Source organism: Falco rusticolus, chromosome 9 (genome assembly GCF_015220075.1).
Source record: "Falco rusticolus isolate bFalRus1 chromosome 9, bFalRus1.pri, whole genome shotgun sequence".
In the NCBI taxonomy this organism is placed as follows: Eukaryota; Metazoa; Chordata; class Aves; order Falconiformes; family Falconidae; genus Falco; species Falco rusticolus.
The window spans coordinates 27,985,348-28,002,816 of record NC_051195.1 but is presented as its reverse complement, the minus strand read 5'-3'; the positions used below and the strand labels follow the sequence as shown (position 1 = coordinate 28,002,816).

At 36.6% G+C, this 17,469-nt stretch overlaps 1 protein-coding gene across 2 annotated transcripts in view; it reads left to right on the top strand.

The window, feature by feature from the left end:
* Positions 1–17,469, top strand: part of LOC119153768 (adhesion G protein-coupled receptor A3-like) — a 277,280-nt gene that overhangs the window by 225,480 nt on the left and 34,331 nt on the right. For both annotated transcript variants that reach the window (XM_037400601.1, XM_037400602.1), the window contains 3 exons: positions 8,441–8,568; positions 9,500–9,623; positions 16,631–16,776. In XM_037400601.1, the coding sequence (XP_037256498.1) occupies positions 8,441–8,568; positions 9,500–9,623; positions 16,631–16,776 (398 nt within the window). The remainder of the gene's footprint in view (positions 1–8,440; positions 8,569–9,499; positions 9,624–16,630; positions 16,777–17,469) is intronic.

The window sequence follows — 17,469 nt, the reverse complement described above, 5'->3', positions numbered from 1 at the left end:
ATCCTGCTTACAAGAAAGTTACCTTCATGAAAGCAAAAATATTATGCATGTAATAAGGACCTGTTATTAGTCAGGGAATAAAGGAAAGCAAACAATAAATGAGAGATTTCTAACACATATAGGTGAGAAAATGTTTGCACCATTAAAAATATGTGGTTTAAACCAGTTGTAAAAAGATTGGCCAGATGTGTATTATTAATACCAGATTGATCCTGCATTCTGGTGCATGATGGTACTGTAGATACTGCTTGTGTACGTTACATAAATGTTTATAGTTGAGTAAATAACGTATTGTGTGTATGTGTAAGGGACAGCAAACATAGGCGACAGGAATTGTGAGGACGTGTGCAGAGAATACCAATCTGCTGCTGTCAGATGGAGCCCAGATGGTAGCCAATCATAGCACAAGGCTGTGGCACCCACAAGTTAAATGCAGATATTATCGTCCACTTGATAAGAACTGATTTCCCTCAGAGTTACTTGAACATTTTTTCACCCATTCCAGAATTGTTCAGAATTTAAGAGCTGTTCCTAAGATTTGGCGACATCAAATATATCTGATTTTCTACAGCTTCTGTGAGTTCCCTTTTTTCCCCCCAGCCACTTCTTTCCCTGAATCTGAAACATAATTTTACTTTGAGGATGTTTTCCTAAATTCATTAAAGGAAGCACCTGTTGACTTTGCAGGTGCCACACCCAAAATGGCTTCCTCCTCCTTCAGCTGCTTGGGTTCAGCCTGTAAAGTTACCAAATGTTAATTAATTGCTTGCAAACACCCAATTCCGTGGTTTCATTTTGTTTGTAAAAGCTGTATATTGAAAAAACGGCTACAATTAATTTTTGGTTTGTGAGTGGACTACATGTTTATCTTTGATAAGATGTAGCAGATTGTTTTTTCTACAACTGTAAAGGCAACCGAGGCACCTTTTACTGCAGCTTTTGCATCTGGTATGTAATTCTGTTTTCGGTCTTGTGTTTGTTTTGTCATGGTAATTCAACTTTGCTTTTTTTCCTCTGTGCACCTTCCATTTTTATCTGTGCAAGACAAGAAGATAGAATCTCAGACTCACCCTTGCTTTGCAATTGATCTGGTAGCAAACAACGTGATATGTTCCTTAGCTTGTGTTTCGCAGTTAACTTTTAAGAAAAAAAGATGCCTGACCTTAAGTAATTTTTATGCATAGATACATATACATGCTAAGCTATTAATTTATAAGATGAACTATATGAAGTCCCTATGTGTATCTTTGTAATTCACACCTCAGTGCCTAATATATTTTAAAACACTAACAAACTGTCAGCGAATTCAGAATAGCTAGCGTATGGTATGTAGCCAGTGCAATTGGCTACAATATCATGATCCATGTTATTAATCTATAATTCTCTAATCTATTAAACCATAAAGATTCATAGTTGATTATTATGTTTTGGGATAATAGGAGAAAACTGAAGTAGCATCTGTAAACTGAAGAGCAGCAATAAAGCTTTACATCACCACCAGAATAATGTATACCCTGCTATGGAACAAGATGAAATAGAAGCCAAATGTCATTTTATAGCTAGTACAGCGTATATTCTGATTTGTCATCTTTTAAATAGCAAGACAAAGTTTGCGGAACTGCTTTGATGAAAGTTGTTTCTGCCTATGTACCGTAAAAGGGTTAAAATAAAGCTTTCGTAGAGTCCTTTTTTAGAAAGGCAGCAATCAAGGACTTATCAGCTATGATTGATAATTAATAAGCATGAGCATACTTCAAGTGAGAGGATTCATGTAGAGCCATTTGATTTCTCTCTGTGACAGTTGTTCAAGTGATGTCAATGAGAGAGAGCGTACAGTTTGGAGGTTGAGTTGGAAAGGAGATACAAGCTCCTTCCCTTGCAGGCTGTCAAGCTTTTACTCTGCTCTGGCTTGGGCCAGTGGATGGAAGTAAAATAGTAGTGTCAGACGTAATACAACATGATCTTATTCTTACCAACTTTTTAATGTTATGTCTTAGGGGTGGGTGAGAGTAAAATACTGTGAACTAAACTCCTGAGGTGTATTCCTGCATTTCTCTTCATATACTGTTGTGTGTTTAGACCAGTCCCCTATTTTGTCTTTTCTGTTGTCTGTAGGAGGAAGAGAGACAGTCACACTCTGTTCTTTCAGACATAGCCAAAGCCCTCTAGAGTCTTCAACTATGAACCTCTGCAATATGATTTTCTGGTTTAGAGTAAAATTATGAACTTACATGTTCTGAAACTTTGGTATATCTAATTATAAGTATTTGTTCTATAAATACTATGTATTTGTGCTCTTTTGTGAACTGGGCTGTATATCAATATTTTAATTTTTCAGGACAATGTCTGTGTATGTTATGATGAATCTAGTGCCCTGTAGCCATAGTATACCTGAGTGAAAACTCTTCAGGGGACAACAGAAATATCCAACAGCAACAATGAATTTCAAAGTTTGCTAAATATGTTTTAGCATACATTGTCCTTTGTTCTTCTTTTAATTTTTCTTAGAACAAAATGGCAATTCAATAGAGATTGATATTACTGTTATTGTATAGAAGATTTCCTTTTCCCTCTCAGATTGCTTCATCAATAATAATTTCCTCAAATCTGCCAAATAAAATAGTAAAATTCTTAAATCTAAGCATGCTACTTCTCAATTAACATAAAATGGATTAATAAATATTTTTAGCATTTTTAATCGTAATCTGGAAGATAGGTCAAACAAACACAAAATCATAACTCCTTTCCTGTTTTATCACAATATGTCATTAACAGCTGGGGTTTTATTGGATTTTATTATTATTATTATTATTTTGTGAGTGTAAGGAATCATTATTTGCAAAAGTAGCATACATTCAGTGGATGGCTATTTGAGATACTTAGGGCTGATGAGACTGAGCTGACAAAAACAGAACAAATTTGAAACTATTCTGGAAGCAAACCTTGGAAAACTGCGTGAATGAGAACTTGAAGAGAGGCAAGATACTAGGAACAGATCATGCTAAGAGTTGCAGGATTTTTCTCCTGTAGTTTTACAAGCATTCCTTGAATCTTTTTAAGTCTTTCCAAATTGGTAGGATCACAGTACCACAAAAGCTGTTTTCAGTATTTTCAGTGTGACTGGAGACAATTTCAGAATTTCTTAGGCCTATTCAAGTAGTTCAGTTCTAAAAACAGTCTTCTAAACTTCCACGTTACAGGTCTTCTCCAAATTAAACAGCCTGCCTAAGCTTTTATGAGAAATTAATTCATGAGTCGGGGAAGAATTACAGAGATGTCATTTAGAAGGTTGACATAATTACAGTATTTGACATTTTCCCCATAGAGAACACAGGGTTTTCTTGTAACAGGCTGTAGAAACGTGGTTCAGTACTTTGAAAAATCAGACTGCTTATAACGACAAGTTTAAGAATGAACTCTTCAATTTTTTGATGTGTTTAAACACCTACTTTTACACCTACAGAATAGACCTTAGCAGAGTTTAAGCACCAAAGACTATGAAAGTGATCCAGAAAGTTTACCTGCTATCTGTGAAATTAACATTTGGTGTAGTGGGAACTGCAAAATTTCCTTGAAGTAGACTCCTCTGCATGTGTGTTGATGCTTCCCAGTGTGAAGAGCTAGACTTCTAAGCCCTGCTGTCATTCAGAGGCATGGGCAAGGAAGCACATACTCTTCACCTAAGTCCTCAGCTGGCATATGCTGCTCACCTAACAGAGAATGCTTAGCCCATGTGAACAGTGTTGAGTCCAGCTTCCCAGAAAAGGTTGCTTTTTTCAGAATATTCCTGAATGTGCCAGTGTTTTGCATAAAGCTTTGGAATTGGAGTACTCATAAGAGCAAGATCTGGCTCTTACTCCTTTCTCCTTGGTTTACATCTACTTTTTATTAAATTACACTTAATAACATGTATTATTTGCTTTATAAAATGCATAAACTGGCTTGTTACTGGGGACAAAAAATCTAGGCTTGTCTCCTTCAAAACACACTAACTTTATAACAAATCAAGCCTCTGGCTCAAGCTCGCTCTTTCTGTTTGCTTGTGCTTTCTACTGGCTTAATGGATCTTGCATTCTCTGTGGTGCAGCTTCAACCAGAGGACAGAGTGATCCAGACTATAAAGGAGCTCAGTAAAATGGGCCCAGTCTTAGGAGGCAGGAGATGTAAGTTAAAGACCTAGAATCCAGGTCTTTAGCCATCTTATTGTCTTGGTAGCTTCTGCTGGGCTCCTTCCAATTCATCAATGTCTTTCTTGCGCTGAAGTGCCCCAGACTGAACACACTAGGTGGGATTTGGTCTCACAAGTGGTGAATGGAAGGGAATAATCACTTCCCTCAGCCTGCTGCCTGCACTCTTGCCAATATGGCCCAATATGTGTTTCACCTTAGGTGCCACAAGGGCTCACCACTGCCTTGCTTTCAATTTACTGTTCACTGGGACCCTCTGGTCCTTCCCTGCAAAGCTTTTTTCCAGTCAGCTGTCCCCTAGCCTGTACTGCTGTCAGGGTTACTCTGTCCCAAAGACAGGAAACTTTTTATTTCTCTTCACTGAACTTTACAAGGTTCCTGTAAGCCCATTCCTGCAGGCTGTTGAGGTCCTGCCAAATAGCAGTCCCCTCCAGCACATCAACTGAGTGTGCGTTGCAGTGTTTTCAGCTCTCCGTAGAGACCCAACTCTTTCCATATTCTGGCTCCTAAACGCTGTAATATTTGGCACCTAATTTTTTAGTTTGTTTTGTTTAAGTAGGAGGAGTCTAAATACAAATAGGAATCTAATTCTTACATACTTGATTGTTCAAATGCACTTGTGTTTCTAAATCTCTGTGGTGCTTGGATATTACTTCCTTGGGGAAAACAATTTCAACTGTCTTACTCTGAACACAGAAACCAGTTTGACTATACTTTCTAACGTCATGCTATTACAATCAATATATTAAAAATAAATATTTAATTTGTCAATGTAAGTATATAGATTACAAAAATTTACAACACAAACTAGATTGTTTTTAGCAGCTGGGATTTTGTGAAAGTACCAGATATTTAGTATTAGTTCACTGTATCTTTCCTTCAGCTTTCTCAACGTCTGCTATTAGATGTCTCAGGGCTGCCTTGGGTATGTAATTTGTCTATACCTCTTTATACTTTCATATTGAGTATTAACTGACCAGTATAGATGTGTCTGTTTCCATTGACTTTTTTGAATGAAATCTCAAGTAAAGCTGAAACAGTCCCATTTGTACTCTGATGTTCTTATAAATCTGACTGTTGGATGAAATAGCTGATAGAAAGTCTTTTCTGTCACTAATTTCCATCACTAGTTTCTATTGTGCCTCATTTACTATGGTGGCATTTTACAGCTGAAAGAAGCTGGTTTCACTCCTTCTTAGACGGGTGAATGAATGACGGATTGTCATTAGACAACATCTTACTGGCCTTGTAGTTGTGGATGTAATGGTCAAAGTCTTGTGTATATTCATTTTCCTGTAGATAATCCCTGCCATTTTTCCAATATCATCATTGTTTGAATCCCCTCTAGGAAACAAAATCAAACCCACCTTTGTAAAAAGTAACATACAATTACGGTGCTTTGCATACAGCATTAAATAAAAGTAACTTTTTTTTCCTGCATGCTGTCTTCCCCAGAGGATTACTCAGGGGAGGCTGGCAGATCAATAAGGTTATATTATCATCAAAAAGCAGACCAGATATATTTATTATATCTATAATTAAATCAGTTTTCAATATACAAAACTCTTAAAAAGGCTATTCTACATTGGCAATAATGCATTGTGATACTCAAAAGTTTTACCACTTATTTACGGTAGAAGATTAGGAAAGAGGTAATTGTAAAAAATGAATATTTTAAAATTGAATTAGTTTTAAGATGCTGATTGTTCTTTATTCTTCTGCAGGCAAAATGGCTGTATCCCTGTAGGACATATGGCATTAGCTTTTATACTGATGTTCAGACAGTGATTGGTTGATCCTTGCATTTACACTGTTAAAAGCTAGTTCTTTAGCACACTGAAAGATGCTACCTGAAGTAAAACTGCTTTCATATTTTTTTTTCTACATAAGTGTGTAGCTTCACTGTGTTTCCTTTTTCACAATTTTGATAACTTTTCAGAGTATATTTTCAGAAAGATCCAAGATATTTATTTCTTTAAATAACCACACTGTTGCTACTATATTAGTTACAGTAACAGTATTCTTAATGCACAGAAATGAAGCAAGTGTGTATGTAAAATTATGACAAAGTGTACTTTTGGCATACCAAAATATGATTATATCAGTAAGAGCTAGAAGTAAATGTTTTATCATTTTCAGCAGAGTATTTCTATTTAAATTTTCCAGTATTTACATTACTACTCTAGTAATATGAGCCAAAATTGTACTGAACATTTCTGCTAAATACTAGTGTACCTCAAGAAATTTATTCTGTAAAAGAATTAATGAGGATATGATGCAAATAAAAACATGGGAGAAAAGATGGTCAAAAAAAGGGTGTTTTTGTGAAGGTTCAGTGGCAGTTCTGAGCAAATGGACTTTTAAAGAATTATTTGAAATTCCTGAATTCAATATCCTGAATGTATATTTATGCACACTAAAAAAAAAAATAAAAAATCAGAAGACCTCAAGAATATAGGTCTGTCATATTAAAAAGCTACCACATCAAAAGACAGAGTTCTTTTCCTCTTCTGTTTCACTTGTGGTTGAGGGAAGAGTAGCAAGAGATGTTAGGAGACAGCATAAGAGTACCTCTGCGACAAGGGACTCCACCTCTGACTTTGAGTCTTGGTGAACTGGGCAGGGCCAAGAGAGGACTCTGTGGGACAAGCTGGTGACTGAGAAGATGTAAATGAGGTACACTTGCAAGCTGGGAATGTATTTGAAGTGAAATGGGATGTGACGACATATATTTGCCATGTTGGTCAACCATTATTTGTTCATTTTGATAGTTTTTTCATTTATGTTGTAAGCTGCTCTATTTTAGAGCTGTCATTAATATGCATCTGGAGGAACTGGTGAAATCAATCTTAGGAACTTTAAAGCTAGTATGAAGAAAAATAATGACTACTAGGGCATTTGTTACTTATAAGGACCTTTCTAAAAGGTAAACGGAACAGTACCTTTCCCCCAATTTAATAATTGCATATACTCATGAATATTAGCTGCTTGTACATGGACAAGTTCATATCCATAAATAATGGTGCTGGAAATCAGCAATCTGCATGCAAATGTGACTAAAAAAATGTATTACCATTACAGTCCCAGTCTCCAAAGGGGAGATTTCACCTCAGGAAAGTAATATTGAATGTCTTCCAGGGGAACCTAAAATTGATAGATAAGAAAAAAGTCTTTTAAATGTATGCCAGCATTTTCAGTGTTAGCTTGCTGGATTGTCATATTCAGTGCTTTTTCAGATCTTAGCTTTTTCTGTGCTGGGGTGTATGTTCATTTTGTGTGTGCAGTTAGTGCCACTGCACATGGAAACTGGCATGTAAACGGCACTTTCTTTGCATTCAGGTGGTCATTTACACATCTAACTTACAGTACTTGTTTGCAGAACTCTAGTGCCACAGACAGATATGGCTTAATGTATTACTGTGAACCTCTAATGTTTGGATTAATTCAGGTAGTCTGAAGACATACTCTTTGCTGTAATGGTCTCCTTCTGCTTTCCATCCATCACACCTGCAGATTTAGCTTTCCTATTATTTCTTACTTAATTTAGAATGGGAAATTTGATATGGTTAGTTTTACAAAGATATTAATAGTTTTTCATTATGTTTTTCATGAAAAATTGTGTCAGCAGGCACTAGCAGGTCCAAAAGGAATGTGAGGATCTTTACTCTGCTGTTAATATAGCTGTCAAGCGGTTTTTGAATTGATTCAGATAGTAGAGTATTTGCAACCGAGTGTGAAGGTCACTGGGTCAAAGGAAGTGTATCAGCTGGGAATTGTATTTGAATATAGGAGCAAGTCAGTTGATATTTTCTGTGTATTCTCATGGCTTTTGTTTCTTCGAGTGGTTCTTCTGCAGCCATGTATATGCCATTCAGAGACCTTTATGGTAATTTGATATTTTGTACTTAATATCCTAGTAAAATACACACATAAAGTTCATGTTATCAGAAGGAACAGATATTGCTAATGCCTGGAAAATGTAATATTCTGTGTATGTTTTCAGACCTTTTTTTTTCAATTAGGATATGTCTGCTTGTACAAAAAGGTTAATTTCTTTCTTGCAAAGTGTATGCAGATGAGAAAAGAGCAGTCTGATGTTATTGTAAATTCATGAACTATATCTACATAAAAAGTTCATCATCTTATTTTCCTGCTTTTGAAAGGGAACAGCTAGAAATGACAGGACATATTGAAATGAAGTCTCAGAGTTTCACACATGCCTAACAATGTTAAATCACTTTGTTTTCTCCTAGGATTTTAAGACAGTGCTGTCTTTCCCCCAGTACCCAGGGGAGTTTCTGCACCCTGTGGTATACGCATGTACAGCAGTTATGTTGTTGTGCCTCTTTGCTTCCATTATCACCTACATTGTCCATCACAGGTAAGAATTCCATTTTAAGCACTTGTGTTAAATGGTCAGAATTTTGCTGACAAACTTTATTTTTTGTAACGTCACTGAAAAGATTAATTAAAATTATCTGAATTACTGTTGGATACTAGTATCAGCAATGGGATTTACAACAGAGAAATATATTAAAAAAACGACCTTTCTAAAGGTGTTCCCAAGCTGTATCTTTCCTGAGACTTATGTCTAAATAGTCCACACGCTGCTGCTAAGATTTTTAACTTCACAATTCAATATAAAACCAGGAGCACTATCAAATTGCTTTCTGGCACATTCCAGTTGAGCAGCACTTTGGACAGCTCCACTGGTGTATTGGCTCCTAAGACCAGGTTTGGTTGAAAGACTGGTAACTATCATTGGGGAAAAGAAACTTTCTTTGACTTCTAAATCTTCTTGGTTTTATAAAACTTGTCTTTTCCTTTATATGAAAGATTTATATAAATGCCATCTTAACTACATACTTCTGTTAAAGACCATTAGCAATTTAAAATGGTAGGAATGTATTGTACTGTAGAAGCTGCTAAATATTAATTAAGTGAACTTAATGCAATGACTTCTGATCTTCAGCTTCCATTTAATCCTTTAGAGATGTCTTGTAAAGTTCTGCATATCTGAATCTATGCAATAAGCCTTTTGCTTTTATTACACTACTTTAAATGCTTGAGTTGATGGGGGAAACCTTAAGTCAGTAGACCCTTGTCAATAGACTACAATTTTTACCATTGATTGTACCTTTGTACCATTTATTTCAGTGCTGTATGCATCAGACTCTGTCCTATAGGTAGATTGCTAAGTAGCTATTCAAGAATCAGAGAATTTAATTCTATCATACTAAGCATTTTTTCCAAATTGTAATTTTCATAATAAATATGTTGGGTTTTAATTTTAAAATGTGATTTTTCAACAGCACAATCCGAATAAGTAGAAAAGGATGGCACATGCTTCTCAACTTTTGTTTCCATACTGCTCTTACGTTTGCTGTTTTTGCTGGTGGAATCAATCGCATTAAATATCCAATTATATGTCAGGCTGTAAGTATCTGCCTTGGTAATTGTTACTAGTAGAATGAAAACCTGAAACTGTGTCTTTTATCATAATATTGATAGTTCTCTTTCTTTTCATTGATTGTTCCTGGATCTTAAGTTCTTCAGGATAAGTCATCTGAGTTTCTGTGAGAGGCTGACTAAATCACTAGCTTCTCTGCAGCTCAGATTTCCTTAGTTTAAAAAAATCCCTGGAAATCATAATATTTCTCTGTTCTACAAGACAGTTGAAAACTACGATTCCCAAATACTTGTGTCCTTTCTGATCTTCGAATTGAATGTGTGGAACTAAAATTACTGCTGCACTTCTGTAATACATATACCATTTGCCTGAGGGTGGCCCTGGCTTCACTGGGTGATTCCTAAATGTACACTTGGGCAGCGTAATGTTTATAGTATGATTGTGTCTTGTAATTACAACTCAAGCAAAGGAGACACAGCAGACCAGTACCCCTGTGATTTTTGGACCCCTGTTTGCACTGCTGGACTATTTCACATCTCTTGCTTCATCCTTTCTGGGGATGTAGTGCCGTGAGATGCACAGAGAGGGCATGGCTTCAGCTGCTCTGAATATAGAGGCTGTGTCTGTACAATGTTAAAGAGAGCCATTTCAGTCATCTTCTGTAATGCCTGATGAGGTCATGTTGCAATTTGTCTTAAATATTTCTTCCTCTTGGATTTTATAGAAGCACTCCAGATCTCATGGATGTCCTAGGTATTTACCTGTAGTAAAGCACTTTATTAAGCCAACATTCTCCCAGATACTTTGCCTGTCACTAATCTGGTTCTTCTGGTTGACTTGAACGGGTGTAAAGAGCAAGAGTTGCCAGCCAGCAGCAGAGTCATTGCAAAACTTGCATAACTAGTGTAAGAGTTATCATTCTAATTTTCAGTGAAATGCTTTGGAATCTTTTTGTGTATACTTGTGCGTGACTTTCAATAAACAGCCCATGTAGGTGTGTAAGCACCTCTAATGCCCTACATGCAAAGTCTACCTATGCATATTACATGGTATTCCTTTAAATGACACAGGTTCCACTAGATTATTCTAAACTAAATATCTCCCAATATCTAGTGTATTGCATCATAATAAATTTGTGAGTTCTAGAAAATTGAAATATAACTTACCATTGTCTTTACCTGCACTTTGCGAGTGAGGGTAGCAGATTAGTTTGTAGGGCTATGCAATTACATGGTCACAAATGACCATCTGTTGTTCAATCATTATCTGGTTATTTACTTTGCAGATTGCGTGGTAACAATGCAGTATTAACAGTGATAATGAAAAAATGATTGAGATAAATGAGTTATTAATAATCTCTTATGAGGAACACATGAACTACAGGGGTATCTGCATAAAATGCATTATCAGTGACAGCTGTTTCTTGCTATGGTATAGGGCCAGACCCTGAGCTGCTGGGAAATATACGCACTTAGGGAAACTGAATGGACCCATTCACATATGCATTCTAATCAATTTTGTAAGGTTTTTTATTTACCTGACAGCTTGCTACATCAACAAAAAATAGCAGCAGCATTTAAAGCATAGGCAAGATATAGGACACGCAATACACACACAGTCCTTTGGTTCCTGGTAGATATTGTCTTATGCAATTAAGTAGGGCTAATGGATCCAACGGTCCAAACAATCTAAGACAAGACTCCTATAGCTGGTAACAGACAGAAAAACTGTTCACTCCCAGAACATTATACCCCACCACAGCCCCTTTCTTGCCTGCTGACAGCAACATTTTTCAAAATCTTGTGAGTCCCAGTGCCTGTCTCCTCCTGTGATAACCCTGAGTGGTTACTCTATCAATTAATAGTCAGCGTGCCAAAGCTAGGAGGTAGTGAGGTCAGACCTAGTAATGGTTTCCGGAGAAGCTCACATATTTTAATGTTTCCCTTAGCTTGTGTAAGCAGTGGTGGGGTGGACAGCACTCCTCCTGAGTATATAATACAGCAATTCTTTAAATTACCCAGCCTACCAAAAGGTATATTTATATGGTTATTTTGGGCTTGTGTGTCCACTAAATCTAATTTTTGTCTCTTTCTCTTTTTTCTCACACACACACACACCCCACCCCCCCCCCGCTCCAGTTCTAGGGGAAAAATGATGTTAGGGTTTAAAAACATATTTGTGAAAATACTACTGCTTCAAGCAGCACTAAAATATTAGTTATACTCCATGTGTAACACCATCAGTGTTGCAATAGCACAGGCATCTTTCCATCTGCTACAATCCAAAACACAGTTTCACCCTGCTGCAATGTAATTTACACTTTTTGTTTCCTGAGTGCAGGGGAGATTTCAAGTGCAAGCATTTTCTGTCCTAATCACTGAAATGTGGTGTCAAAGCCAGTGAACTTCCACCTTTCTTACTGCAATTATCCCTAAAACTTCCACACAAATTTCACTGCAACATCCTTACCCAAGGGAAATAATAGACTGAGTTAATTTTTATCCTTCATAATTAACCAAGAAAGGTGGTTCTAAAGTAACTCATTTGGATCACCTTCTCCCTCTAAATGAGCTGTCCCAGGCTAATTTTAAGCAGCAAGAAGTAATGCTATGGAAATGGACCCATTTTTCTATTATAGATAGCTGGAAGAACTTTCATGTGCCCTTGAAGGCAAAATAATTACAAAAAAAAAAAAAAAAAGTGTTTTAAGAGATGGTAAGGTATTTATTTTTATCTGGAATCTAAAAATCTAAAATTCCCTTTTAAACCTGCTTACCTGTTTCAGAGAGTATTTTGTATAGACAGTCTCACTTGTGTATTCTATGCAGTCTTTATGATTTATAGAGAGAACTGATGTTAGAGTGCTGGTCTGGAAGACTGGATTTCTTCACAGATTTCCTGTGTGAATGAGGTTATATCTGCAGACTGTTTAGATTACCCACAAATCTGATTCTGGGTGTCACTAAATGCCGACTATTGTTGTAGAATTCAGAGTCTTGAGTTTATGGAAAAATCCTTTATGCAAGGCAAATGTTGTGTTAGGAATGGCAGAATGGCCTCAATCAGAGCCAGTGTCATATGTCATATGAGTGTCATATGTGAAGGTGCTTGTGAATTCCTTTCTATAGGGCGGTAAATCTTCAGCAAGAAAGATGAAGCCCATTCCATACTAACCAGTAGCCTAGAAGTCAGAGTACTATTCTTGGAAGTCCAGAATTTGGTTTTGAATCCTGTTAAATTAAGGAGGTCCTAGAACTATGCACCACATAGTTGGGTGGAAGTGGTAGATAGAAAAAATATAGAAGGAGGGAGGAAAGAGCAGTTCTTTCAACTCTAGCTTTTTTTTTTTTTTTTTTTAAAGAATGGGTGTAAAGTTAAGTGCTGTGACCAAGTTTGCCAGTTAGGGTGTCTGAAGTGACAAATGCTATTCAAGAGTCCTTGAGTGGTCTTTGCTGAGAAAGGTGCTGCACTGTTCAGCTCTGCTGAGGCAGGAACAGGTTGTCATAGGCACAAGCAAGACTTCAGGTGGCTGGAAACTTTTACTAGCAGCAACCTGAGGCGGCTAAAGACTTTGCACGCTATGGAGTTAGATGTGCATGCCAAACCAGCCCTTCCTAGTCTCAGGTACCTGATCTGTGGATCTGAACTTCTTGCTCTAAATTTTCTACTTGTGAAGGGAGCACGGGGTTGTTCTAAGGCTAAGTGTTTTAAGATCATGAAATATTCACATCTAGTGGTGTTACAGACTGCAGAGAAATTCCTGAATCCCTTCATCTCACTGAAAAAAAATCACTTTCAGGGCAGGATTAGTAGTTTAATCGGGATGTCATATATATCCATATCCTTCTTGAAGTAGAACTGGCTGAAGAAGGACAGTCTTATCTGAAATATGATTACAACTGAAGAAAAAGAAATGAAATTAAACTATGGGAAAACAAAGAATTTGTGTTCAAGTTAAAGCTGATCAAGAGAGTTTTTTGTGACAAAATGCTTTGCATAAATGTGCATTCTGGTCTGGAACTTAAGTTACCTCTAAAGTACTGAAATGTATTGAAGGAACATATACAGACAGCATCTTCTTACTGTAGAAAAGTGTAATTTTCTGTTCAGTAGGCTGGTGCTTATTCCCAAAGATAAGAGTTCTAAGAACACAGGACATGGAAAAAACGAGTCCAAGAAAACGGGAAAATTTTCACCATATAACTGTGGTTATTAAACAGCTTTAGGTGCAATGCTGTCTTCAATGCATACATCCTGACAGTTCTTTCTGTACCATTTAGCCTGCCAGTGGAAAACCTTCTTATGAATAAAGGTCATCACTAATATATTCAATTATAATCCTTTGTTCTGTGTGGAAAACTTGACCCTTCCCACACATTTTATGTGAAATTCAAAAGTTCTAGTGATTATAGTTTTAAGTGAACACTTGGGTATTTAATTTGTATCTATTAACTGTCCTCTTAGGCTTTACGGAGGCACAAATCCAGTAACAAGATATACATAGATAAATTTGTACCCTGGACCTTTAGTGCATAAACCTAAGGTTTACATTTACTAACAAAATTGAGAGTTTACTGAACAAAACTATCTTTGTCCTGTTCCCCTTTCTGTTAAGCCTTGTCTTGCCCTTCCAAGTCACGAGCTGGTATCTCATGTGTTTCTAGCATAGGGCTCAGATGTCTTCCTAGCTTAAGAGAGCTAGAAAGAGGTGATCCCACTGAAGGAGACACAAGAGCATGCAGCCACAGCTCCTATGTGCAACAGTGAGGAAAATGCATCTCCGTGGCGTGACTTTCAGTGTGGAGATAGGGGGGAGGAAGAGGCAGAGAGTAAAGTCCACCACTCTGAAACACTGAATTTTCAAGATGAGGTGACAGGCATTTTTTTACTAATTATTATTAGTAGATGAATAACAGCAAAAATTCTAGTCCAGAAAGTAAATTTAGTGATAGGAAGTGAGAAATAAAATCATCACTACACAGAGAAAAGGGTAACCCTTTCCTTTGGAAATTAGTATAACAGCTCAGTGCACCCTTCCAAATTCCACGTTTTTGTTGTGTCATGTATGTTTTATCTCAATTGTCACCATTGTCCTTCAAATCTGTCAGTCATAAGGATGTCCTGTATCATGAGGATATATCCTCTTTTCCTTTAAGCATGAAATGCAAATTTATTTTATTTTTTTTAAGAGAAAGAGACATATTATTAAAGAGTCAGTACAGAAGATGGTAACATTTCTGTCTCTTGCCTGTGTTTGTTCAATTTGTCCATACATCAGAAGGAACTAAGTTGCTGAAATATGAGCACACTGTGAAGTAATGTGACTAAGGTGTAGCACAACAATGTTTTCAGTTCAGTCGTGTCCTTGAAAGTTCAATAAAATTGTTTTATTGTACTATTTTTAGGAATCTTGTTCACTTAAGTGGGTGATCATTTCTGTATATAGGGCTGTATCTGTTGTCAAAATTTCACATGCATGTGCCTTCTCCCATAGAATTCATCCCTGCTGTTCATATTCTTATGGATTCTTTGGCATACTTGGGCAGGATAATGACAGAATATATAGTAGCACTGCTCTGCTGAAATGAGAAGGAGGTGTAGAAACCAAAGCTCTAGAATTTTTCCAGTTCTTTCTCATGGCTCCCACCTCCTTTTTCTCCCCCTTTCTCCTCTCCCTCCTGACTTATTCCTTCACTCCGACCTCTAGCTCATAGTCATATTCACTGCGTCCCTACAGAAAATGCTGCAAGCTGCATATGAACGAAGTCCAGACAGCACTAGCCACTGAACTGGCAACATCTGCCAGCTGATGATACAAACTTGTCTCATTCTCTTATTTCTGCTTCTTTTACCTCGAGCAACAACAGCTATGAAGGCTTTATACTCCCTTGTCTAATGTGTCAGACAAGTCCCAGAGAAAATTACAAAGGGTTTTCTGTAGATGATATTTGCTGCTATCTTCAAGTTTTGTGCTATTTTACTAAATGTAAACAAAATTAATGGAACGTTTTTTCTTTACCCATCAATTATTTTGTTTTAAGTTGAGCAAAAATGAACACTGGTTCAAATAAATCGTTATAATAGATTTGTGTTAGCTTTATTCAGCAGTTCTCTGTATTCCTTAAACATTTATGTGCTTTCCAATTATAGCAATATTTTACTTGTCACTGCAAAATGTCAGGTTATTGCTTCAAAGGTAACCTCATTTTATATAATCAGATGGAGACTTGGCTGGTGTAATAAAGCATTGGAGATTGGATAAAATTCCAATTACTGTTTCCATAGTAATGAATAACAATTACTAACATAACAAAAATGTTAGTATTTTAGAGGTGTTTGCACTTTATTTTACATGCAATGATAAACACACCAGGTTTTTGGAGACAAAATATAACAACACTATTGAGAGTTTGTATTTGCCTTTAAGGGAGGATGCCTAGACCTGTCACTTTAATTTTAAAAATTGTATGGCCAAGTTTATAAGTTCCTTGAAATATGTCTGAAAATAATCTGGGTTTAGGCAAATAGTACTGATCCCATTACAAGAAGTCAACCTTGGCTCTATACAGCTGAGGGAACTGGATATTCAGGGATATTCCTGAAAAATGAAAGGAAATAGTAGCGTAATAGCAAGTAAAATTTTGACCTCTCATTAATTTTTAAACTGCATTGTCATGATAAACTAACACAGCTTGCAGCACAAACTTAAGTTTTACATCACTTTAAATCCAGGTGTAAATAGTTGTCATTAATCAGGTTCTTGGAAAATTAATATCTTTACAGTCTTAGTTTCATAACGTATCATCTGGTATCACAGATATTATCTATGATTCTAGGAAACAACAGATTTAATCTGCTTTTTAAAAAATGTTTTCCCTGGTTAGAAATAACCAGAGAGAAAGTAAAAATGGATGCACTTACAAATTCAGTTTAAAAAGATCAGTTTTCTTGTACGCTTGTGCAGTAAGATTTTTCTAAAAGTCTTGTTTTACTGATCCATTTACTGATGTGTTTAATGTCCACTCTTTTCTAGGTTGGCATAGTACTACATTATTCTACACTCTCTACTATGCTATGGATTGGAGTAACTGCCAGGAATATTTATAAGCAAGTCACAAAAAAACCTCAGCCATGCCAAAACAGTGACCAACCTTCTTATCCAAAGCAACCACTACTCAGGTATGGAATATTAGTTATGCTTTTTTTTTTTCTTCTAATGTATTCCTAAAGCATACAAATTTTAAACAATTTCACACTTCCATTTCTGTATTCTTTACCTTTTACAGTCAGTAAATAGGATCCATAAAGAATTGAGTCAGGGGTATATAAAAATCTGCATATTTATTGTATGCTAATAGTAAACTCTACTCATGAGATGGCAATATGCAGAAATGGTATTGGCTACGTTCAGATACCTTTATCTGAACAGGAACAATTCCAATGTTTCTGTTGGTTTCTTTTGGAGGAAAAAACCCTGGCTTGCTTCCGGGTTAAGGCATTATTTAATCATCAGAAACTACGCTATAATGACTCTCCCTTTACCCTTATCTGTTCTGCTGTAAATCTTGCCCACACTTGTATTGATTGCCTAGCAACCTGATAGCAACCTTCCTCATTCCACATCAGAGATCTAATGCTATTACAGGAGCGACTGAAAGTCTGGACTCCCTATCAGCTTTCTAGATGGAGCAGACTAACGTACGTGTCTCTGAGAGCGTGGCAGGTGTAATGCAGTAAGAATTTTAACTAGGTGCCAATGAGATGCTGAAACTTCAAACCAAGTAGTCGGTCTGCACGGGGTGAGGGGGGAAAGCAACTTGACCATAAACTAAGATTTCCAACCAAAGGCTGGATGAGTGAGAAGATGGATTC